The sequence below is a fragment of the Theobroma cacao genome, chromosome 4, assembly GCF_053813885.1.
Source record: "Theobroma cacao isolate CCN51 chromosome 4, ASM5381388v1, whole genome shotgun sequence".
NCBI lineage: Eukaryota > Viridiplantae > Streptophyta > Magnoliopsida > Malvales > Malvaceae > Theobroma > Theobroma cacao.
Window position 1 is genome coordinate 36,133,275 of NC_142642.1, and position 25,837 is coordinate 36,159,111.

At 34.1% G+C, this 25,837-nt stretch overlaps 5 protein-coding genes across 5 annotated transcripts; 2 read left to right on the forward strand and 3 right to left on the reverse strand.

Annotated features, from left to right (window-relative positions):
- Positions 1–9,238: 9,238 nt before the first annotated feature.
- On the reverse strand, positions 9,239–9,679 carry LOC18602831 (S-protein homolog 24). Its single transcript, XM_018119106.2, has one exon. The coding sequence runs from the start codon at positions 9,677–9,679 to the stop codon at positions 9,239–9,241; it is 441 nt and encodes a 146-aa protein (XP_017974595.2).
- A 740-nt stretch (positions 9,680–10,419) lies between these two features.
- LOC18602832 (uncharacterized) lies at positions 10,420–14,442 on the reverse strand. The gene is made up of 4 exons (XM_007034459.3): positions 14,054–14,442; positions 11,635–11,739; positions 11,420–11,476; positions 10,420–11,012 (listed from the first exon to the last, which is right to left on the reverse strand). Exons 1-4 carry the CDS (start codon positions 14,333–14,335, stop codon positions 10,653–10,655), a joined length of 804 nt encoding a protein of 267 aa, XP_007034521.3. The 5' UTR covers positions 14,336–14,442; the 3' UTR covers positions 10,420–10,652.
- Positions 14,443–15,232: 790 nt separating this feature from the next.
- Positions 15,233–19,889, forward strand: LOC18602833 (N-acetylglucosaminyl transferase component family protein / Gpi1 family protein). The gene is made up of 9 exons (XM_007034461.3): positions 15,233–15,602; positions 15,959–16,330; positions 16,426–16,566; positions 16,659–16,759; positions 16,845–17,066; positions 17,208–17,702; positions 18,468–18,898; positions 19,248–19,341; positions 19,441–19,889. The coding sequence occupies exons 1-9, from the start codon at positions 15,432–15,434 to the stop codon at positions 19,565–19,567; spliced, it is 2,154 nt and encodes a 717-aa protein (XP_007034523.3). The 5' UTR covers positions 15,233–15,431; the 3' UTR covers positions 19,568–19,889.
- A 438-nt stretch (positions 19,890–20,327) lies between these two features.
- On the reverse strand, positions 20,328–24,204 carry COX10 (cytochrome c oxidase 10). Its single transcript, XM_007034462.3, has 7 exons — positions 23,691–24,204; positions 23,473–23,602; positions 22,512–22,649; positions 22,246–22,379; positions 21,703–21,828; positions 21,198–21,301; positions 20,328–20,924 (listed from the first exon to the last, which is right to left on the reverse strand). Exons 1-7 carry the CDS (start codon positions 24,020–24,022, stop codon positions 20,563–20,565), a joined length of 1,326 nt encoding a protein of 441 aa, XP_007034524.3. The 5' UTR covers positions 24,023–24,204; the 3' UTR covers positions 20,328–20,562.
- Positions 24,205–24,880: 676 nt separating this feature from the next.
- On the forward strand, positions 24,881–25,800 carry LOC18602835 (glutathione transferase GST 23-like). The gene is made up of 2 exons (XM_007034463.3): positions 24,881–25,208; positions 25,292–25,800. Exons 1-2 carry the CDS (start codon positions 25,098–25,100, stop codon positions 25,655–25,657), a joined length of 477 nt encoding a protein of 158 aa, XP_007034525.3. The 5' UTR covers positions 24,881–25,097; the 3' UTR covers positions 25,658–25,800.
- The last annotated feature ends 37 nt before the right edge of the window (positions 25,801–25,837 follow it).

The window sequence follows — 25,837 nt, forward strand, 5'->3', positions numbered from 1 at the left end:
AGTTCTTTTTTATAAATTATAATTATTCTTAACAGATAAGGATATTTTTAGAATACAAATAAAAATTCTTTTGTATTTTTAAAAGAAGAGAAGAGAAAGTTCCTCATAGGAGCTTTTCTTGAAGCTCTTTTTTTAAAAATGTTATTTAAAAAAAACTACTTTTTTAGAGCTTTTCAAAATTTATATTTGGTCTGATTTTTGCTTTTAAGAAATAGATAAACTGAAAAAAATCAAACCAAATAAGCACCAAAACAAGATTTTAAAATAAGAGAGACGATTTTGATATTTATTTTAAGTAGAACAAACACAAAACAATTATTTATAAAGTAAGTCAAAACAAGTGGTAAAGTTCATGAGTTACATTCACTTTTGAAATTAAAATGATATTTTTTTAACATGTGCTTTACCCTTTTTTTCTTTCTTTCTTCTTTAAGAATACACGTGTTATACTATGAAGTGTCATTACTCTATTACCTAACACTTACGCCTATTACCCAATTATATAATCATTCTCTTAATATCCCATAAACCGTTATTTAACTACTCTTTTATAACAAGCACATTTTCTCATAATTGAATATATTCTTCCAGCTACTTTTAAAAAAGTGACTTTTATTTAGTATAAATATGATAACGTTCGAGGTTAGGAGGTAATAAAAAATTATTGGAAACCCAACAAAGATTATTCTGAAAATTCTCTCGACATTTCTCTAAACATTTTTTTTATTCAGCCCTTCCTATTCGCTGTAATCCGTTGCTTCCTCCACCTTTTCTCATCCCTCATCACCTGCCATCAAAACACTTATGTTTCAAAAACTGTTCCAGTCTTCTTCTATGCTGCCTCTAGCACATTCCTATTCACTTATTACAACATGTCCTCTCTCCTTATCAAAAGAACCCTTTACCGAAATATATATATATATATATATATATATATATGCAATCTCTTAAGATCCCTAGTTCCATTTGTTATTTATTACTTGTCTTTTGATACAAGCTTTTGTCTATAAGTTTTTTAGTTCCTTTAAGTTTCATTCAATTCCTCTTGTCTCATTAAGTATGGCTCTTATTGCTTACCTATTTATAAAGTTACAGTTGCATTAAAAGACTTAAAAGAGTGACTAAACTTTTGTAGGTAAGATTACATGAAACTATTAACGACTCCTTTTATCTGTGAAAAATAATAGACGATTCTTAGATTATCATACAACCTAAATAGAAATTTTCCTATTTTTAATGTCTATTATCCTGTCCTATAACATATTTATAGGCACTTTTCATCTCCAATTATGTCTTTCTGCAACAACAATTAGATCAAATGCACTGTTAGCCCTTATATGTGTGTGTGCGTGCATTCTTGGCTTTTATTGCAACTTTCTTTACCATTGAGTTTACATCTTTGGAACGAGTTTGAATAGTCAGACTGAAAGTGACTATCTTATTACACTTTCCACTCTTTTAAGAGTCATATATTTATGATTATATATGAGAAAATTGTAAGAAATAATCATAAATCCATTTTAGAAATAACATTTAATATAAAATTAATTATTTTTATCCAATTTTAACATGAGATGACAAAAATACCGTTAAAATCATTTCAAACAAATTAAATGTTCTCAATTTTTCTCTCCCATCATTTGTTTGTTGTGCTTCAACCCTCTCTAATTTTGTCACCATCATCATCTTTTTGTTTATTTCTTATCATCTCGTCATATTATCATCCATCTGCAGACCAAAGAGTATGGAAGGTAACAATATATTCTTAAGTTTATTAGTTTATTTTTTAAAAAAAAACAAATGCTACAACTTTTACTAAATAAATTGAAAAAAAAATTGATAGTGAAAATCCTACAAAAACTGAAAAGGAACACAAGAGAAGAAAATAAAGACATAAAAAATCTCCCCATTAGATTGGCTGGCCAAAAACCATAGCACATAAAAACATTGATAAAGGTTGAACAAAAATTTCAATCTTTTGGAAAAACCCTATTCCAACTGCTACAATATCCTTTATCCATGTCCTAGTAATTCCGGAGATTGAACCTCAAATTTACATTTACAAAACCCTCTATTGTTGATCTACAAATCAAAAAGTATGGTATGATGAATAACAATAGGTTTTTGAGTTTATTGTTGTTGAGTTTTTTAATAATTCAAGTCTGGTAGAACATGCTTTGGTGTGTAACAAATTGATTCATATTTTGACGTGTAATATTAGTAGGGAGAAGGAAGTTTTGGCGTGTAATATCTGATGCTAAAGTTTTTACCTTGGCATGTAACATCTGGTGCTGAAACATTAGTCTTGATGTGTAACATCTGGTGCTTTGACCTTGGTGTGTTGAAGCTTAAATATAATGTGCAATAATTTTTTTTTTAACATGACATATAATAATTTTTTTTAACATAGCGTGTAACTTGATTTCTATTTTTGTATTTCACTAAGACATAAATTATTGAAGTTAAACAGTTTAAACATGGTGTGTAATAACTTTGTTTTTCAATGTAACAATTTTTTTTTACAGCATGACATGTAATTTGATATCTATCTTTGTATTTCATTAAGATATAAACTCTTAAAATTAAACACTTTAAACATGACTGTGTAACAACAATTTTTTGAATATGACGTGTGACAATATTTTTTTCTAAGTTTTTTGATTGGTCCCTCCGTCGGAGCTTTTGCAACAAGTGCATAACACCAGTACATCCTTAAGCTTGGAATTATCAAGACTTTGAGAATTCTTTGCAGCAACCCCACTAAGTAAAAAAAAAAAAGAAAACAAAATACTCATCGAAAACCAAAATAACTTTGTCTCCACTTCTCTTTTTTTTTTTTATTTGTTCGTTTGTGTATATGAGAAGATGATTATGATGAAGGCCCTTCTTTCCTTTTTTCATTTTTTTTATACTTCAAATATTTTGCTGTTATCTTTTGCATTTCTGTATCATTATTCTAGAGTAGTAGTGATGTTAATTTTTTCTTTTTGAAAAAAACAACGTTCCTTTCGCACTTGAATATAAGGAGTTTTCATTAAAGATAATTTTATTCAAAATTTTTTTCTTTTGACTAAAAAGAGTTAGAATTAAAAAGATGGTTATTTTTTAAAACACCCTATCTTTGAAGATTAAAAAAAACCATCCCATTATATATATGTGTTTATCATCCATATAATTACTTTCATCATAATGTGCCGTGTGTGTGTTGAAACTTGCTTAACGGAGTATTCCAAATTACATTATGCAAAAAACACAATTTACAGTTCTAAACTTGTCACAGGAATTAAAGGACATTTATTTTATAATTACAATGTTATTGGAGCATAGTTTATGAACTTGTTTCACAACTTCTAGACTGTAATGAGCACTGTCAAACTTCAGGTTGGTGCTTGTCTTCTTCGGATGCAAACCTTGTGACTCCGCATAAGAGCACAGGGAATGCAGGCATTCGTCTAGAAAGAAAGCCTCTGTGATGGTAGGCTCAAATGCATGACTTGAATTTATTAGATTAACAGGCCAGCAATTGTCATGTTGCTGTATCTGAGTGAGTGGGTATGCTACGCGATCATCGAGTGAGGGTGTTATGTTGCTATTACATTGGAAATGTTGTGAAATGTACGTGATCTTTTGTTGTTAAAGTAATGCTTGACGGGGCATACTTCCATTGCTCCATGAGTTATACTTTTCGTTCGGCCCCCGCCTCAAAATCTGTTTTCCGAAAAGGCCCTCAAACCTCCCAGAAGCCGAAACGGATAAAATCAAAGAGCTCCAAGCATCAGTCCTCGACTCCAATAATTGCACCACCAGTGCCAGAGGAGAAGAGATGCAAGAATCACCCCTCGACTCTAATAATTGCACCACCAATACCGGAGAAGAAAACCCCCAAGAACCACCCAAGGTTTACTCCGATAATTGCATCACCAGTGACGTGACCAGTAACATCACTGCTGGCGCCTCCTGCGGCGGCACTGGTTATATTTGTACTACTTCTAATCCCATGAAATGCCCCTCGACAGAGCTCCTCAACGAGGCAAAAACCAAGAAAGCCATCTTGCTCCCTAACAATCCTAACTCGGGCTTCTCCAAGATTCATCTCCCTCCACCGCTAACTACTTCTTGCATTTGTAATCACTTCAACCCTCCACAAACCCCCATGCAGTCACCGCCTGGGAATGCCAACATAGTGGCAGAGCCAGTGCAGAGGACTTCCGACTCCTATCCTTCGCCAGGCAGGACAGAGAAAAGTTTTAATGATACGGTTCGCATTTTTTTCTTTAGGTTTATTGCTTTTTGAAGGTCGTGGTTAGTTTAGACAAAGGTTCTTTGGTTTAAAGTTAAATCTTTTTACTGTGGTTTCAATTTTCTTGGATTCTTTACTTCTGAGATTGATTTGATTATGGTGATGGGACTTATGGCAGATTGTGAGGGTATCGCGTCGCACCAAAGGGGCGAACCCATCTAATGATGCAAAACGTGAAATTAATGTAGTATGCAATCAAACTGTTTGATTTTGTCTGAAAACTATACCTCTTTATCTGTTTGATTTCTAAGAAGAGGTCAAAAGGGAAATATCTTGTTTTGTTGTAGCATGACGATGTGTCAGTGGCAAAAGACATGAATTTGAGGGAAACGAAGTTGTAATCGAAATCAAGTGTTTGTGCGAGAAAGACTACGGAATTCTTTACTCAAAAGGAGGAGGCTCATATAGCCTCAAATGTTGAGTTTCATCATTTTTAGCCCAACATTTTTACATGAGATTGTGTCAGATCCGTTTTAGGCTTTTGATCTTTACTTTGTTCATCATTTAGATGATGATACCTTCATCATCGGTCCCAAGTTTACGCCAATTGTCCTCTAGAACTAATCCCTTATTAGGCCAAAATGTGATGCTGTGGTGTGCTTTAAGGAATAAAATGAATAAACCTTTTTGTGTAATACTTCTTGTGTTTTCCTAGCTCCAGTTTATTCTTTATAATAATTCCTTGAAATTTTTCTTCGTTTCTATGTAGGATTTCAGGTTTGTATAGCTCAAGATTACAAATTCTTTTAGAATAAGGAATAGGGGTATTACGAAAAAAAACAGTTGAGTACTTGTTTAACAAATAATAGGTCATTGTATCTGAACATTTAATTTATTAATTGATGTATGATTTTTTGTATAAAAAGCAAGTTCGAATTCTTTCTTCTAATTATAAAAAAAAAATATCACTGCACGTTAAAGAAAGAAAAAAAAAATTAGATTTTAAATCTCCATTATATTAAAAAATAAAAACAAAAACTGAATTTATCCAAATTAACCAAATTCGATGATTCAACTTGCCGTGGAAGGAAAACTTCAGCTTGGGTGGAGAGAATATAATTTTGCCCACTGTATATTTATAGTATCTTTAGCATTGAATCACTCGTGCTTGCGAGTATTTGTAGCGTGGTCACCTGCGTTATAGGCAAATATCTATTTTTATTATATATTTTTAAATAATAAATTTGTATATATTGTTACTAATATTTAAAATATATAAAATCTAGAATAAAAATAATTGAAATTTTATATTTTTTAATTTATAATTAATATGATATTATTAACATTGAAAATTTTGTCAATTATAGTACCTCAATATCACAATAACACTCTTATGTCTCAAAAAGTGATGATTTATTATTCACTATTTATATTAAAAGTGAACCTTTTTTTTTTTTTGTAATAATAACAATAACTAAAAGATCCAATTTGGCATAAAAAATCCATGAAACAGTTTCAATCCTCCACAGTCCTCTTTGAAACTATTTTTAAGGACTCCCAATTTTTATGTATCTTAGGTGTTGAAACTTATATTTGGAAAGAGCTCTAGACATAATATAAACAATCCGAGAATTTCAACTGCAATGTATCACATGTGCGCTAAGGCAAGAAGCCTTGTTACCTTTGAATATTTTCGAGCTTTGTTTCAGGGTAATTAGACACACTTAATTGGGTGAAAAAAAATTCTTAATAAAAAAAAAAAAACAGTATAAGAAATTTTGATGTGCATTTTCTCAAATCTCCGTTTTGATGATTTTTCCTTTTCTTTCTTTGGATTTTGTTTTCTTTTTCTCATAACTTTAACTCTTTTATGTAAAAGAATTTTGATTTGAAAAAAAAAAAGCAATACAAAGAAATTTATAATATTTCTTAGTCACTTCCATCAAATTTGATATATACATCATTAAATAAAAAATTTACATTTAATTCATTCTTTTTAATGAATTTTTTTTTCAAATTGTTGGAGAAATAAAGGTGTGATGAGAATAGATTTTACAACAAATCAAAACTCCTTTTTAAGATTGTTTTATCAATATTTTTGAAAGAGAGATGGGCATATATTTTGGAAAAAATAATATAAGGGGCATTTGTACTTTAAAATATTTATGTAGTATTGAATTCTAGTTTTTTTAACTGTTGACTAACATTTTTAACGATAAAAAAGTCAAAAGTATTATTTTAAAATAAAAGAGATAGTTTTGAAATTTACTTTAAATTTGAGGATATAATTATTGTATAATTTATAACTAGGAATTCAAGTTGTTTCTAATTTTCCATTTTTTGAAGGAATAAAAGTGTGCGGCAGAAGTTGACATTGATGTGTGTCCCAAAAAAGAAAAAGATATCTTCTCCTTAATATTTAGGATCTCCCCTTTAATGAATTTGATATTTGGACTTTCTTCTCATTAATATTTAGGGTCACCCCTTAAATGAATTTAAGTTAGGATTAAAAAAAGAAAAAGAAAAGACTATGGCCTATTATTACTTGCTAATAATTCGCATTTAAGAGATTTAGAGCCATTTTTGCAGCATAAACCTTTAAACCACTGATTGAGGAAATGCTGTGATTTTGGTGGAGTTGACCGGTTCCACACATTGCAAGAAACTCTTGTCCTGTTGTCCTCTTTTCTCATGTATTCTTTCTCTTTCCAAAGATGTAAACATACAGAGACCTTTCCATACATGGCTCCTTCAAATTCTTCATATAAATTCTGTCATATGTTACTTTCATCTTTATCCAAAAAAACCCAAAACCAAAAAGGCCACCATTAACCATAGTCACAGTCATGTCACATCAAGTCCGAGGAGCAGGCTTCATTCTGATTTTCATCCTGGTGATATCCATGGCTGAACCAGGATTATGTTTCTACTGGAATTGGAAATTCCATGTTCACTTGCTGAACCGGTTGAGCAGCAATGCTCACCCGCTAATGGTTCATGTCAGGTCGGGAGACAATGACCTCGGGGAGCATGCTGTTTGGAGAAACGGTGATTTTCAGTTCCACTTCAAGCTCAACTTCTGGGAAACCACTCTTTTCTATTGTGACTTCACGTATGGTAACAAACACAAGAGGTTGATGTATTTGTAGATGGTGATTATAAATCTGAAAGCTGTGTATGCAATAAGCCCCACAAAACTGTTTATTGGAGAGTAGCTGTGATGATCAACAGTATGTGAAGATGCATGACTGGTATAACGGGTAAATGATGACCGTCATGCACCATGCAAACAATGTTTAGCCTTTTATATTTGGCCATGCAAAGTCTAACATATTTATACAAGTTCTCCTTTGGAATGACTGTCTTTCGGCTATCAATTGGGCTCATATTGGTACAGTTTACTTCAAACCATGGGGATTGAGCTCTTGATTTCCAGCAAAATTAAAGCAATTTGTTAGACAAGGAATTCCATTTTGCTTCTTAATTAGTTCCATTATTTACAAGCTATAATTAAGTAAAATCTTGTGTTTTCCATGACACCAAAAATTTCAAAGAACAATGCTCAAATGTCTAAAATTTGCAATCAGAAAAATCTATATATATATATATATATATATATATATAATATGGAAAGTTTAAGCAAAGAAAAATTTTACATTGTTGGTGTATACATGTTAGGCTAATTAATGCTCTTTGTGTTTTTCTAGGTATTATGCCATTAGAATTTGATTTCATGCTACGCTATTGTTTATAGTTTTATACAATTAATTTCATATAATATAGGGAAATGTTAACGGTGCCTACATATAATTTACCATGAAATCAAATCCATGTAAGTTTATTGTTATAGCTTTTTTATAATTTGCTAGTTACGATTAGTATATGTAATGTCAAAATAGACTAATTAAAAACCAAGAGTTTATATTTTGATATATCATCAGTGTATAGAATATCAATATTTAAAAAAAAAAAACCGTAAAATATCATACCTGCAAAACTATAAGGAAATTGTTTCTGGAAAGACAATGAGGATGGGATTTAATTTAGCAACAATAATCGAAATCGAGAGGAGAGGTTTAGCTGGTAATTTATGTATATCAACGATTAATAAAATTATGTTATAGCCATGATCTTCAAATTTCATTTCATTTGTTTTTTTAAAGTTTATATTTGATGTTCTATTGGTGTATAAATATTATATATTATCAATGAATCAAATATTATGAGTTTATTGATAAAATTAAAAGTTATAGACCTTAAAAGTAAGTACTCATAATTTTAAAAAATTTAATTTATAAAAGATTTTTAAATTTTTATCATTACACTTTTGAGGACGATGGCTATAACAATTTTATTAATCATATATATATAAATCATAACCAGCTAAACCTTTCCTGCCAATTTTGATCATTGTCGCTAAAATAAATGGCATCCCCATTGGCTTTCCAGAAACAATTTCCTGTAGCTTTGCAGGTATGATCTTCTACGCTTCTCTCGAAAACACTGATATGAATTATTCAACAACTTTTGAGCCCCATTTTAAAGCTGCAAATGAAATGAGTTTTGGTTACAAAGCTATTGATGAACTTAAACTTAAATTCCTGGTCCTTCCACAGGGTGTGCGTGTTCTCCAAGATCATCACTGGTGGAAATGGCAACCAATGATCGAAGGCTGAGCATTATTTGCAAAGCCATTCACCATGTGAACTTTGAGCCTGAAACGAAACAGTGGTTTCTCTTCTGCTTTAAGAGCTAATGACGTTTGAAGAATGCAAAATGCAATGAAAAATGATGCAATGGAAGAGTTAATTTGATGATGTCTTTTCCATGACTTAATTTGCTGGTTAAGATGGGAAAACATGTGATATAATAAGAATGGGCAACAACAAAAACATCTAAAGTTATTAAAATCAATTTCCATACTGACTATAACATAGTTTTTATTAGTGGTTTAGATCCTCTAAACATTGAGATTATTCTCTGTATTGATAAACATCACTACCAGTCAAACCTTTTCACCCAGTTTTGATCATTGTTGCTAAAATAAATCCCATCTTCTTCTGCTTTCCAGAAGCAATTCCCTGTAGCTCTGCATGAGCTAGTTTCAGCATCGTTCTTGAAAACACTGATATTATCCAATGACTTGGAGCCCCAGTTAAAGTCGCAAACAAAATGAGTTGTCTTGACAAAGTGTACAATGAATTTAAATCGAAATTCTTGGTCCTTCCAAAGAGTATGCTCTCCAAGATCGTCGTCCCGTGAGTGGCAATGAATGATCAATGGCTTAGCATTGTCTGCAAAGCCATTTAGTATGTGAACCTTGTACCTTAAACGAACCATGAGTTTATCTACTTCTGCAGCAGAAGCCGGTAGTGTTTGGAAACTGCAGCAGGCAAGAAAAAGCATGCAAAGGAGAGGAGCTAGAGCACTGTAAGACATGATTTGATTTGCTTTGCTTGCAAAATTATGTCAATTTGTTAATGGGAATTTTTAACTGTTTTTTGTGTGTTTTTTTTAAGCTGAAGATGAGAGGATTTATACGATTGAACAAGAACAACTTGAGAACTCAGAAAGAGGAAAAAAGTTTGTGTATGTTAAGCCAGAGTAATACCTAGTTGGCAAAGGGCTGTATTTGCTCTTTGTTTATGGATGGTTGACTAGGATTTTTTTTAATGTAGACTTCCTGTTTTGGTGAAATATTAATGAGTAAACTATCAGTTACAGGAGATATGATCCTATTTTCTTATGATAAATTTTAATGTATGTTTAATTAAGTGAAGGCTTGGCATGCTTTTTTTAAGAAGAATAAGAATGCAATTACTTTTTTGAATAGAGCCATATGTCTTCCAGTTTCACATTTATCGGGTGGTGAGTTTTGGCCATTGTCCATAATTAATAATTATTATCATTATTTTTTGTGAGATGGAATTTTGGTTTTTATTTGATTAGTAGTTAGCCATTTATGTTGAGAATGGAAGGTATAATTATCTATCCTATGGGCCTTGGTATCAATTCAGAACAGCAGAAAACACACTCTTTGTTCAATACTTTAGCTTAATTACACATGGATGTTTCCATTAAGAAATGAAAATTTGAAGGAGTATGGGAAATATGAAATTACATTTAGGTTTGCATGACGAATTATCAAATTTCTGTTCCTAATGGGGAGAGAATAAAGATGAGAATTACTGGAAAAACTGCATATATTGTAGTCAATATGTACATGAGAATCAGCGTAGAAAACACAAGTATAGACTATAACAACCCTAATGATGTTACTAATTCTATGTCTAGCATACGTATAAACAAAAAAGCAAATACCATAAGCAGCAACCATAACTAAGTATCATACATACTGCTACATACAGCACCTTTACAAGCAAAAAAGAAGATAGATCCAGTTCACCCTAAATCACCTACCAAATGTTTGAGGAGAGATATTTACACAAGGTGAAAGTAAAGGCCCTGTCCCACCTTTCTTGTCAGCATCCGGAACACTGGTGTAGCAGTAGAGGCAATTAGACATTTCCCAGCTCCAGTCCTGATTTCTAGAAACAAACATTCGGGGCCATCTGTTTATCCTAACATAATGCACCCTGATCTTTCCTTCACCAACAACACTAGTTACTACAGAATAACAGCATTCATGTCCACCCCAGACCTTGTCACCAGGATCTGCAGTTTGACTCCCATCTGGGTGGAAGTAGCGGCGCATGAGAGGACCGGTGCCCTTCCAATAGGGATCAAGATTTCGCCAATACTCTGGAGCAGCCTGAGAGCAAAATGATATTGGTCATATTTTAATCAATTTGGGTCATGGAAAAAGGACTGTATTTGGGGCTCATGCAGACTACAATATGAAAACATATGTTAATATGAGGTTCAAAAATTAGTCAGGAATTCAGTCAACTGAGGGACAGTTGTTGGGGGGATGGCATGAAATCAGTAAAGGTCTTCCAATTAGCACTTGCAACAAAATATGATGATAATTGAAGGAAGCATTAAGGAATCATATTACATTCAGCAACAACATCTTATGAAAGCAGCAGCAAGAAACAAAGGGAAGGGAAATTCTTGTGACAACTTCAACTATTCAAACCTTCTACCAGTAATGCATTTCTGGAGTGTGAAGATCAAACAGTTCTGACTCTTGCTGACATACAATAATGTAGCACATACCTTGTTAAAATGAAACTCCCATACATGATCACACAGATCATCCTTCATGATACGAGTCTGATCAAAGAATAACAAGATACAATCAGTGTCAATAATGCCCCAAAGCACAACATTTAAATAGGTGTAAGTCAATGTCCAAGCATGCATATTTTTATGTGTGAAAGCATCCATGGTATTCTTTGTACTACTTGAGAGAATAGAATTTATTAACTCACGCGTTTGCCGTCCATGACAGATATTGAATAAGCAGCAAGCTTGGATAGTCCCCGGGCTTGGGATGCACGAGGTATGTGTGCCTTCCCATGCCACAATTCCTCACACTAAGAAGGCAAATAAAGTTCTAGTAAATCTTTTTTGCAACATCTCCTTCAAATTGAAACTGCCACATTACATAATAGTTAAAAGTAGAAACAAATATAATGTTGCTTCACCACCGCAACACGCATGCCTCACCAGTGAAATTTGAATTTCAATAATTGAAGAAGGATTCAGATCATACTTAAAGTCGATGAGAAATTGTGCAGTCAAAACATGAATTACAAAATCCAGTAAAATCCTGGTACAGGCTTCCTCACAAAGCAATGCTATGCAAAACTTATCAAATGATAAATAAAAAACCACTATGGTAATACCCAGATGCTGAAAGGCATTAGGCAAGTAAGCTTCATTTTAATATAAAAATAAAATTAGCTATGGCAGACATTCATGTGATACACTGGTTTAGATAAATTGCAAGACAAAAAGGTGAATTGATGCAAAGGATGACATCTAAAGTCAGTGCAATCTCTTAGGGTATCAAAAGCTATCAACTAACGACAAAAATAATATAATAAAACACCAACTAGCATGCTGTTAAAACTTTCAAGGATTAATCCAAAGACATGAGGCCATTAAAATCTCAACCTTCCCATCCTCAAGACATCATAATCCATCTAGGCTAGCTACTTACCTTTTTCTTGAGCTATGCAATGCAGGTACCTCCTACTCTAGGCCCTGTTAAGTGTTAGTCAATAATAATCTCATTTTATACAGAAAAAACTGAAAGGTTAATTTGTGAATAAGGAGAAAAAAGAAACATACACAAGACAAAAGTCTTCATTGAGAATAACCTTCATTCCTTGTTTGCTGGCTGGACACAGTAATTCACTACCCTTGTCTTTCTATTTTCATAGATGTGTTCTACTTTGATATTGGGTGAGAACAACCTTAATTCAATTGTTAAAAGAGTAGACAACATTCATACAAAGAGAATTTTCTAGCATTCATTTTTGGCTTGTTTAGGTTAAGCTTCTCACACACAGATGATTAAGAATACTCAATGGTCCTAAATGACCTATTAGCATGCTTAATTTGATTCTATTTCACCACATCCTCAATGACAATGTCCACCAGTCTCCACATACTCCATAGCTATCTAACTACATGTGAACAACAGTCATAATTTGGCCATCCACATGTTATGGCTTAGTAAAAGTAACAAGTCACTACTCCCTGGCACCATGCAGCGGAATGTCAAACAGATTCAAGAAATTCAATCTGTCACACCCCATTGTATGCAGCTAGACATCAGTTGTTATGATCCATATCAACTCCTTCATTCCTCTAACACAAGCACTTCAGCTGCTTTTTCCTTGGAAAATGCTAGTAAACCATGTTGATTAGCTGCCACAAGAGTGGCAAGATATAAGGTAACTTCCAAATTTTAGGCATTGATCCCTTTTTCACGCATTTTATGACCAACCTAAAGTTGTAAATTATTTCACATGATGTCATTTGTTGTGCATTATGGAAAATCACATTGCAAATTTCCTCCACAGCTCCATCCAATCATGTTCAACAAACTATGATGCTGTTCTCGCACATTTTGTATAACTTGCACAAAATTTTGTCTTTCATTTTCTTCATGACACTAATAAACATTACAATATGAGGTGTCTCAAACTGATAAGTGCTTCCTTATCTGCTGTAAGTAGTTAGGTAAATTACCTTTGAATATCTTATTTCCTGTAATTGCATTGCATGATCCAGATAAAAAATGCTGAATATCTCAACTTGAACCAAAAGTCGCTGACTTCTACAAATTTGATCTAAATAGCTTTCTATTCTTATCCCCACTTTCCCCCTTTAAACTAAAATTCAAAAGAGGAAATTAACTAATAAAATGATAACTAAGAATGTACACAAAACTGTGAATGATAGTACCTTTCAAATACATATAGTAACCATGAAGAACAATTGCCTCCAGATATGGAATAACCAAATAGGCATGAAGGAAAAACGTGATCATAAACAAGATTATACGAGTCTTAAAGCTAAATTATCAACCAGTAGCTAAGCATAAGAATAATTACAAAACAGAGCAACAGAACCAACATTACAAAGAGAACCCAACATAGAAGCGAGTAAAAATAAAAATAGAAAACAAGAAAATGTATTTCAATTCAAACATATCATTGAAAAACAACATCCAAAACTCTACTTAACGGATGCACAACTAAACCCCAGCTACAAAAGCTAAAACCCAATTCCTAAAATTCAACAAAAATGAATAAATTTTACAACCTAATCCACATGCAATCAATTAACTAAATTCCCAAAACACCAAACCAGAAACTGAATTCAGAAACACCAAACCTTGGAGCTCCAGAGCCTATCACTGGAAGCAACACCGTGCCAAGCACGTGAAACTAGGAGAGATAGTGCCACGCTGCGTGCGTCAAGGTTGCTTAGTATCATCACCATTATGTCCCTTCCAAAAACCTCCAGTGGGTCCCTTGCGACAACCTCTTCTTCTTCATTTCCTTGTTCTTGTTTCTGATCTTCTGGGTCATTTTCTTCATTCCTTTTCCTCTTCTTCAACCTCCTTTCTCCTCCCTCTTCGCCCATAACACTCCAGGGCTTTTCTTCAGTCTCCATACAAAAGATTGAGAGCTTCGTGGGATGGAGTTAAAGAGAAATGGGTGTTTTGTTTTCTTGTGAGAGATTCGAAGAAGGGTGAAAGGTAAAGGAAGAAGCATATGAATCATGCAACGTACATGCAATCGTGGGTGATGATATCACTTAAAACTTGGATTCTGTTGTTGACACGTGGACGGTAGATTGTAGGCATTTAGGGACTGTTAGGTGGGACCCAGTGTTTAGGTGGCAAACATCCGAAGCTTAGCGCACGATGAATTAATAACTTTGGGTCTTCCACTTTTGTCCTTTTTTTCTTCTTTTCTATTTTAATTTTAATATAATTTATATGTAAATATAACATTTATGATTATTTTCTAAATTTTGCAAATTTATTGATAAATTTGAAATATTTATATGAATTTGTGAATTATAAATTCATTTTCTTGTGATTCTTTCCTATAATTTCACATAAATAGATATATTGAATCTTCAATAATTTTTACATAATAAATGTATTTTATACTCACAATTCAGATAAAAACTAAATAAAAAATTATTGTATGAGTTTATTTTTGAGGTGATATTGAATATCTTGTTCGGTAAATGTTTAAATAAAATTAAAAATAAAATTAATATAATTAATAAATATATAAATTGATAATAGGTGAAAATTAATTAAAAATTTTTACCAACAAAATTAACTGAAATGAAAACAATAATACTGTAGAATATACTAAAGATCCCAGTATTTTTTTAATTTTTTTGTCAATTTTTTATATTTGTGTCAAATTAATTAAACATAAAAGGGAAATAGAGAGAATGTAATATATATATATATATTATTTTTTTCACATAAACTTTTTTCTTTTTTACTATTAATTTTTTTATTAAAATGTTGAAATGTTAAAAGAATTACGAACCCAATTCCGTATAAAGAGCTAGGGTTTCAAAGCTGGGAGAAGAAAATAAAATTAGTGAAAATGAATGAAATTGGACGGAGTTAAATGTTTAAAGTCGTTATAAAAATTCTTGAAGGGTTTAACGTCAAGCAAAGCGAAGCAACTTTGAGGAAGATTTCAAGTGAAGTTAATGAAGAGGTAGAAACAGAAGGAAAATGAGAAGGAAGTGTAGGATTTGGTGGCCGAAGCAGCTCTCGTCAACCCAACAACTTTCTTACAATCTTCTTTTTGGCTGGTTTGTATCTTGCTCTTCGGATTCTCTTGACATTGTCGTCGCTTTCGCTTCGAATCACGAGTCATCTTCGAATCGACAATCTCCTCTCCAGGTAAAGCAGTAATCTTGATCTCATTTTCGTTTAAAAGATTTGTATGTATGAATTATAATTGTTTAGGGAAAAGGGTACTTAGAAATTAATGAAAGAAACTTAATTCTTGTGTTCATCATTCTTGCTGAGCTTGTAATATTCCATGTAAAGCACTCATTTTTCCATTCACTTGTTTGTGTATGAATTATAATTGCTTTGGAAATAAGTTACTTGAAATTCAAAGAAAAAAAATTGCTTCTTGTGTTTTTGAACTGTTATCTGCTGAGCTTGTTATAATGCTGTAGCTGGATTTGGTAAGTGGAAAGTGTTTTAATTTGGGACTTTCTTTCACAATGTTGGATATTTCTTGTAAACAGGAGATCCTCCATTCTATTAATGGCAATATGCATGAATCTCTTCAAGATAAATCGAAGTTTTCTTTGTTGGGTCATCATAGAGCTTGTCTCAGCAGTGGCCATGTGTTTTGCAATGGAGTGGAAGAGGATGATCTGAGAAAGTCCTCTGCTTACTGTGCAGATGGAACCAGCAGATGTTGTGGACAATGGAGCTGTGGATGCATAAAACTAGATAGCTTATTGGACGAGTGTAAACAGATGTCTATGGAAAGCAATTACTGGATTGAGCTGGCATATGATTCTCTTCATGTTCATGCCAGGGATATTCGTTGGATTCCTAAATTGCATCGTATTCATTGGAATGGGGAAACAGTGGCTCGATGTGATGTCCACGTATGTAAGTCAGATTGCTTCTGCTGTTTGGTTTGTCTTTAAGTTGTATTTCTTCATGGCAATTAATCTTTGGCTTTCTGTCTGCACAAATTCAGGTTATAGTCTATGAAACTCCAACATATGGTGCACACCATTTTTCATTGAGATTCTGGAATTCTTCTGACCATGGGAAAACTTCTCTTAAGAAGCCTCAGTGGGTTGATGAACTTCACCAAAAGCAGCCTTTAAATGACTTGGTAATATAGTTCACAACCACCTTTTGATGGAATTAGGCCATTTTTTTTTTCTTTCTTCTTCTTTTTTTTTTAATATATATATTTTAAAGCAGGATACTGTCATTTTGGCAATCAACAGTGCCGCTGCAGCTAAGAAATTTTTTGAGAAACATGATGGCGAGAGATCCAGTGCTAATATTCCTATTATTTGGATGTAATCTATCCTAACTATGCTTTGTCGTTTGCTTTTGCCATGCCTCTATCAGCATTTTCTGATGCATCATTATGTGACTTTGCAGGTTTTGTGCCTTAATGTGGCATTTATTGGCCATGTCAGTGGCATCATTGTCTACTTTTTTCTATATTTTTCTTCAGTTTTCTCATAGTTTTTTGAATTTTGGACCACAATCATGGGTATGTGCTGCATCAGCAAAGGCATTTAGCAATACCTGGATAAATATTCGAATTCGTTGTTGCCAGATCTTATATTGGCCTATCTTTCTTCAGGACAATGATCTCAGGTGGCAAGTCTTTCGAATATATATGAATTCATTTATTGATATATCAAGTTCTCAGTCCGTATTGAACTGAGGAAGTTTTCCGAATAGTGCCCCATTATGCCTCCCCTCATCATCCTGATTTATATTGATGTTTTCTTTTAGGTCTCAATCAAGCGTGGAATGTGCAGAAAAAGTTGCATTACATAAGCATTCCATGTGGTCTAGTTTGGTTGTTGATATCCTTTTGGGAAACTTGATTGGTTTGGCACTCTTATTTCACGCAGAATCTGTCTGTTTGTGGGTTTCAAAGTTTGCCAGTGACTTTACAAATGAGTTGCTGCGGTCGGGTTGTGTGTGGTTGATGGGTGTCCCTGCCGGCTTCAAGTTGAACATAGAATTGGCTGGAGTTCTCGGCATGATTTCTCTTAATACGATTCAAATTTGGTCTACCCTTTGGATGTTTGTGGGTTCCCTCTTCATTTATTTCATCAAAGGACTTGCTATATCGGCAATTATTTTTGGGATGACAATACCAGCTGCTTTGGTCATAGACATGATTACGATAGCAACATTGCATGTGTCAACCCTTCATTGGTTAATCTCAATTCTCTATTCACAGCAGTTACATGCACTAGCAGCTTTGTGGCGTCTTTTCAGGTACCGCTTCAGCATTTCTCATTTAGGATTTGATTGGCTCCTGCAATCCAGTCGTTATTGTAAACTAAAATCATATTTACAGTGTTGTGTATAGTGCAAGTATAGTAGTCCCATGAGTGTCATAATGGATCATTGCTACCATGTAGTAGAACCAGTTAAGAGGCTGATTTGAGCCTTTTTCTTTGAAGTTGTATTAATCTGACCTTGAATGACTTTGGCACCTGCTGAAGGCAGTGTTTTTGTACATAGTGGTGCAGCAAAAACTGAAAAATTAAATAGAAAAGCTTAAGCATATTAATAGATCATTGCAGGTCCTAATAAACATTGATCTCTACATCTGATAATGCTGAAATATGGCTGTCATAAGATGTCATGGATTGTATTAGAGAGAGTGGGGAAAAATGATCTTGTGAGGATTTTCTTTTCATGTTTTGAAGAACATAATTTGGCCTGCTATATTCTATCTCAATCAAAGTGTTTTATAAGGTCAATTTGTCTAGAATCCTATTTCAGTTTAAAATACTGGTTGCTTGGAAGAAGGGATCCCATGCTTTTGAAAGGCTAGCATTTTTCTTCTTTACATCCCTCATTAATATCATTATTTTGTTTTGCGTCTGTTATAGCCCTACAGCTTTTAGCTGATAGAATTTAAAAGGCATACAATTTTTTTTTATTAGAAGTAAACTATGCCATGCCATATATCAGATATCAATGAATTAATTTCTTTGTTGAAAGCTGTTCTAAGAGCTGCTGTACTGTTGGCAGGGGACGAAAGTGGAATCCTCTTCGTCAAAGATTAGATAGCTTTGACTACACTGTGAAACAACATGTTGTTGGATCTCTTTTATTTACACCACTTTTGCTTCTTTTGCCAACAACCTCTGTTTTCTATATTTTCTTCACTATTATGAACACAGCCATCAGCCTTAGCTGTATGTGCATTGAAGTCATCATATCTGTTATCCATGCTACTCCTTATATTAAAATTGTTCTTCGGTTGATAAAACCAAGAAGATGTCCATCAGGGATATGGTTTGAAGTCATAGCCTGTCAAAGTAATAGCAGTGATTCTCCATGGAGTACTTCTATTGATAAAACCAATTTGCCATTTGAAGAGGTGCCACAAAAAGAGGATATAAATAGTATAATATCCAGTGTTTTGATTTCAATTCTCCACAGCAATTATTTGAGCATCGGTGAGGCCTCTTATTCTCAGAAAGTCATTGATATTCATTGGAGGAAAAATTCTTGAGTATAAGCCATTTGTGTAAAAACTAGGAAGGACCTAATGCTTGAGAAGGGCTTATTTCTCCATTCAGGATTCTTTTGGCTTTTCCCTCCAAAACTTGGAGGGAGAAAGGAACAAAAAACTAGTTAGTGAAATTTAAAGTAATGATAAGTTCTCCCATGATGCAATTTGACAAATCTTAAAGATCTCCTTTAACTTTTCATCTGCCAACTGAATATGAGAGTCTTTTAGGTCCTTGTTTGCTTGGGTTCTGATTGGAATGTTTAGTGCTAATCATAATGGAAAAAATCTTACAGGACACATGGTCTTACCTCACTATAGAAAAGCTTATTCCGAAGTTTCTGGATCATATTTTGCCACATCAGTTCTTGGTCTTCTTAGTGGTAACAAGTAAGTTGATTTACTATATTTAGGCATTCTGATTGTTCTGGGCTTTCGCATTATATTCTAAACTTGACTTCTCTACCTTCTATCCCCTCTTCTTTCCAGAATTGCATCTACTTTGGGAGCCACACTGCCCTCAACAATGCCATGGTTGTTTATCCCACACAAAGAATATTGGTGCCTCTGTCGTAATGTGATTCTTGCGTGCAATGTAGATTGCAACAATCATTGATGTCATGATTTAATAACCCCTTCATTGTACCTAACTGGAGTATTTGAATTTTGTTGCAGTCTTTAAGCTGTTTTTGATTATATAGAGAATTTTGGTGGGACATAAGCTTCATCTTCTTTTTGTTTTGGTTCAAACTTGGGCGTTAGAATTAACTATAACAGATTTAGGACATGAGGGGTAGTGTCCAAGGAGATCAGTTAAAACAAAAAAAAATGAAAAACGGGAAATTTATGTTGGTCAGCCATTTATTAGGAATCATTTGTTTGTTGCTACAGATTGTGCATATTAATTAATTATATTTCCAGTTCGGTTTTGGCATAAATTTGTTTACCAAGCTTTTAACTGTACTATGATCGCTTCTCCATTTCTTGATTGAAAATAGTGTGACATTAACACTGTTGGATAGGATGGGATATAGAGAGAAGAGACAAAGGTAAGAAAAGTAAAGAAATTAGTGAGTTGTTTCCTCCCACTCTCTTCATTTTATTTCTCTCTTCCTCCTACCAAACCTAGTGTTAATGTGTACAATGCTAGTTTGTCATCAGTGTTAGCTATTTTTGTTCGCTCTGGATTGCCAATAATTGGTTATGGTATGCTCGCAGGATGATGGCTTCATATTTTCATTTGATGACAGATTGATTTTATTCAGAAGAATCTCCCATATTATGATTTGTAAACCACTGGTTAGGATTGTTGAAAGATGGATTAGACGGGGGCTTTTCAATTGATCATGGCTAAAGTAAATGATATCAAAATCAAATACCCAATTCGAAGTATATTAAGATGAACGTTACTCTAAAGTGCATAAGCAGCTCAATCACAATTTACATTCATTTCTAGTTAATGAAAATTGAGAAATGAAATCTTATTCTACACAAAAATGTGTAAAAATGGAGACTTGGGAGAAAAGCCTTGAATAGAAAGCTGAGGTTTCGGGGTTGTCCTTCCAACAATTTTATTCGGTATACAAAATTTGAGGCCAATGGAATAATACATCAAGGACCAGGAACAGGAAGAAAGGGAAATGGAGCGATTGAGGCATATGCTACAGGTGGGCGTGCTTGTGGACCACCTGTGAAATGCCTCGTTTTCTTCTTCTGATCATCTTCGCTTACATCTTGCAAGGAAGATGAAAGCTCAATATACCTGTCAGGATTATCTGCAAGGCCTCGCTGTTCATCAGAGAGACGATGAAATAGGAGACCTGACATAAATACAGGAAGATACAAAAGGCTAGCATAGAACATCCTTCTTGCTTTTTGAGTGGTCCGGTCACGGTAAAATGAAAATGCTGCAGCACTTATTGCTAGAGTGATAAGCGATGATTCAACACAAAACCACCCAGAAGCCACACCCCCTGCAGAAAGAATTTCACTTAGCTTATATGAAGACAAAAAAATGAGAATGAAATCTAACGCATATAGTCCACACTCATCTACTGTAGTAATTAAGATAGTTCAAGACAAATTATTTGTTTGACAAACAGAATTCTGATTCAGGTTATAAATTTTTGGTTCATATCACTATAACACTAAATCCAGTAATCGGAAATTTTAATAAATATAAATGAGTGCTAATGGAAAAAAAAACCTAGCAAGATAATTTTCATGTTTGGAATGAGGTAACTCACAGTCATAGGCTATGAACCCCAAAGGGATAAGATATAGGCAGTTCCTGAAAGCCACGGCAGCCGTCCTCTGACCTGAAGCATCTGCAAGGGAGAACATCCTGTACCTGAAAAAAATAAAAAATCTTGGAAACTGAAGTCAAGGGAGAAAGACCACGTGAAACACATTAACTCACCAATTTACATGCAAAAGGGGGTCACGTGCCTCACCCAATATCCATGAAAAAATCATCCTAATGAAATCTTCTGAAATTTAAACTACATACATTTCTTGATTCAGAAAAGGGAAACATTTTCCCTTTCCAGGATATATTATCAACAGCATTGGCCTACAGTGGAGATATTTAAGATAATTTCTCCAAGCCAAAGCTTAGGTTTCAACACAAGATTGTGAAAAAAGTGAAAGGCTGAAACAGAAAAGTTCAACTTTTCCTGCAGAGAGAAGAGAAGTTATTGAGCTAATCACAAACCAGTTCTGAAAATGCTTATTGCAAAAACATGCACATACCCTCCTGCAGCATAATCATCACGGCACAAGTATGCCAGGGCCATAAAATGAGGTATTTGCCAAAAGTAGAGAGCTGCTGGAAGAATTAATCCATTGAGGGAAATCTGACCAGAAGCTGCAACCCACCTATGAATTCAGACCAGAAAATAAGCCTGCACATTAGAAGTGGTTGAATTTAAAGTAAAATTTAAAGCAAAACAACAAAGCCTTGGTTAAAAATCTTCTTTTTATTTTCAAATAAAATAGCTAGATATATTCAAGCAAAAGTATCTACGCTCTTCTATATCCTCTCAACATATACTACCATCAACAATCAGCATATCAAACAAGTCTTCTAATCACAATGATCAAATAACTGCATACAGCTGGAGTTCCATACTGGACATTTTAGTTACAAACCTTTTGTATGTGACATACACGTTTTAACAGGTATGGAAAAAGTTGACACAGTTAAATACTACCCAGCCTATTAATATATAAACAAATAAAAATTTCTTTGAGGCAATCATCAGAAAACTTAGTAGAATTTAGAGACAGAATTACCCTAGAAGAGGAGGAATAGCACCAACAACAGCCCCAACCCATGTATTCACAGGGTGAATCTGCTTCAATGGAGTATACACAAATGCGTAAAGAATAAGATTGGAAGCTGCAAGCCCAGCTGCCAACATACTAGCCTGCAATAACCTTGTGGCAGCAACGACATTAGTCACTCAGCTGACAACATTTTAAGCAATTGCTGAAGATAAAAAGATTCAGAATTTGAAATTAAAGAAACAACGAAAAGAAGTGTGAATTCATCTGGCCACCTTGCACGCCAACATAGCAGTGCCAGCAAATCCAAGTGAAGACGCCCAGGTGACTGCATGTGGTATTGTGATGCGCCCCGAAGGTAGAGGTCTTTGCCTCGTTCTCTTCATTTTGGCATCATTATTTATCTCAAACACCTAAGGACATGAAAACAATAGGTTAACTGAAATCTCGGTCAATCTAGACAATTCATGAAAAGTATCTTAAAATACAACCACCGGGAAAGATCATTTGCTTACAAAATCAACCAACTCAAGGGTGTGCGTGTGTGTGTGTGTACACACACAGGTGCCAAGGGAATTTTTTTGGTAAAGTTACCCTGTCCAAAGGGATGAGAGGTGCCTTTTACTAACATGACCTCTATACCTAGGCATGTGCCTCAACAACAATTAATGTATGAAGACATCAAATTAATATTCATGCCATTCTACCATTCATGACTTCTCAAAAAGCAAGAATCCCGCTCAAGAGTTTGTTTCAATAAGTGTTGTCAGGGTGTGTGCTGAGGTACATTTAGGTGCTAAGGTGAGAAACACATCAATTAAAGTGCCTCTCAACCATTACACAAGGACCTTTGTTGAAGTGCAAGCCTTTGGCACCTAAAAAGTGCCCCTTTTGTAATGCAAGAGTTGCAATAGAGGCACACGTCAAAAACGAGAATTTTTTTTCTTCAACCTTTTTCTTACTTCTCCATGAGCGATACTTTAATTGACAAAGACAGTGATAATATTGTTCATATGTAACTTTTTTCCAAAGATAATGCTATTATCATGCTTGGAAAATATAAAATAGTCACTAGTAGATCTCTATTTCATAACAATACTATTCTATAAAGCGGGCTATGAACTGCTATTTCAATCTGATCAACCAAACCTTAATTCAGGTTTCTCAGTTCCAGAATTGTGCTTAACAAAGTGTTCAAGAGAGCAATCAAAGACTGAAAAGAAAGAGAAAGCCGACCTGATTCAACGAATTCGCAGATGCGGCAACCATCATGGTTCCAGCACAAGTCCAACAAAGCCCCGCCAAATCAACAGCGTTTCCACTCCCTAGCACATATCCAGTCCCGGAAGTCGCTACCACCAGCATACTATAAAAACGAACAAAAAAAGTCAATTTTTTTTTTTTAACAAATCAACATTTCAAAGATCTGCCTAAAAATTTGTATGAGATTTGACCTGAGACGAGCCTTGGAGAGCTCCCAGTAACATCGACCGTAGTGACGAGCGAGCTGGATGGCATCTCTAGCTTTGGAACTCAAAGGTCGAAACCCGAGGGATCTGTCAGCGAGAAACCCTAGCTTTATGACTGAGTCAGATGAAGGAGAAGGCGAAGGCGTCGCCGATGATGAATAGAAGCGTCGATAAGAAGAAGAAAGTACTGGTTCAACGACGCCGTTCGGACTTAAAATGGAAAAAGCGGATGCGTAATGGAAGCAATAATGATTAATGGAAGAGGCAGAGGATAGAAGCTTCGAAGAGAAGCTTAAAGTGGCGGAGTTTCGCCACATGGATGATTTCAAGAAATTTTCTTCAGGGAAATTTTGGCGGAGATTTTGGATCTTTACGAGTTCATCGTTATTATTCTTTAGGTCGACCGTCCAGACAGACGCTGCCGGTCGAAGTCGTGAAGATGATCCAACTCTTTAGAAAATGGAGTTGCCAGTAGCCACAAACCCAAGACCAGGCCCAATAAAGCAACAACATCCAAGAAAAAAAACCCATGAAAACAGATGTAAATCTAATATTTTGTTTTATATGAATTTATTAATCGAAAATATTTTTAGTTGTTTAAATAATTATGTAAAAAAAATTTTCCATGACCACCCATTTTCAACAAAAATTCATCTTCAATAACCTTTTATCATGACATGACATGATAAAAATATCCACACTAGTCAATTATGCACGATATTCAAAATATTTTTTATATTTAATATATTATATATAGGGATAATATTTTATAATTTTTATTTATTTGTTTATTTCTCATTATACCGTTATATTGATTAGTTTGTTAAAGGAATAAATTATAGCTTGGAAATAAAGGAGAGATTTTCATGTATGAAAAATTTATTTTTTATTTTATATAAAATTTTTAATTAAATTTAATTATTTTTTATTATATTAAATATTGTAGTATTTTTGTAAAGATAATTATAGGTGATATGGTTCGTATAGAATGACTGAATAAACATAGTTCATGATACTTTGCTGAAAAAAAATACTAAATAAAGAGATAAAACAAAGAAAAATAGTTGAATAATACTTTGTTGGGAAATAGTTGAATAATAATTGAACTCACAATTAATTGTTTCATCGAATCGTATAATCCCATTTCCCACTATAAATTACAAAATCTCAACTTTGGCTATTGATGTCTCAAACATGGCTGAAGTGCAGCTTGTCGGCTCATGGGCTAGTGTTTATGTCTTTAGAGTTATTTGGGGCCTGAAACTAAAGGGAGTGGCATACGAATACTTTGAAGAAGATCTCTCCAATAAGAGTCCTCTGCTTCTTTAGTCCAACCCAGTTCACAAGAAGATACCTGTTTTCATCCATGGTGGAAAACCCATTTGTGAGTCCATGATTATTCTTGAATATATTGAAGAGGCTTGGCCACATAATCCCTTGCTGCCAACCGATCCCTTTGACAAAGCCACTGCTCGATTTTGGATTAAATTTGCAGAAGACAAGGTATAGTTTAGATTCAGAATCTGCAGTTTATGGCAGTATTAGACTATGTCGCTACCCTTATTATGTACCCTTCATTCTGGCAGATTGCAGCAACAGTTTGGCCTCTTTATCGAACGGAAGGCGAAGAACAAGAGAAGGCAGTGAAAGAGAGCTTGGAAATGCTGCAAACTATCGAAGAACATGCCCTTGGGGTTGGGGATGAGAAGAAGTTCTTCGGAGGAGACAGGATTAATATGGTGGACATAGCCTTTGGTGGGCTAGCTCATTGGCTGGGAATTATTGAAGATGTAGCAGGAATGAAGCTAGTCGAACCCCACAAGTTCCCTCGCCTGAATCAGTGGATCGAAAACTTCAAACAAGTTCCTGTAATCAAAGAAAACCTCCCTGACCGTGATGCAACGTTTGCTTACTTGAAGTGTCGCCGGGAAATGCTGCTTGCATCCAAGTGACAGTACTCTTTCTAATTTTTTTAATATTTTCTTGATCTTATTCTTAACTGCAGGAAATGAATCGAAGTGAATAAACTAGTGCTTTTTATCTTTTGATTTGGCTACAATTAATGAATAAACTTACTTAGTTTAACAGAGAGAAATGGGACTTTATATCTATAGATTTTCTTATCCTAAACT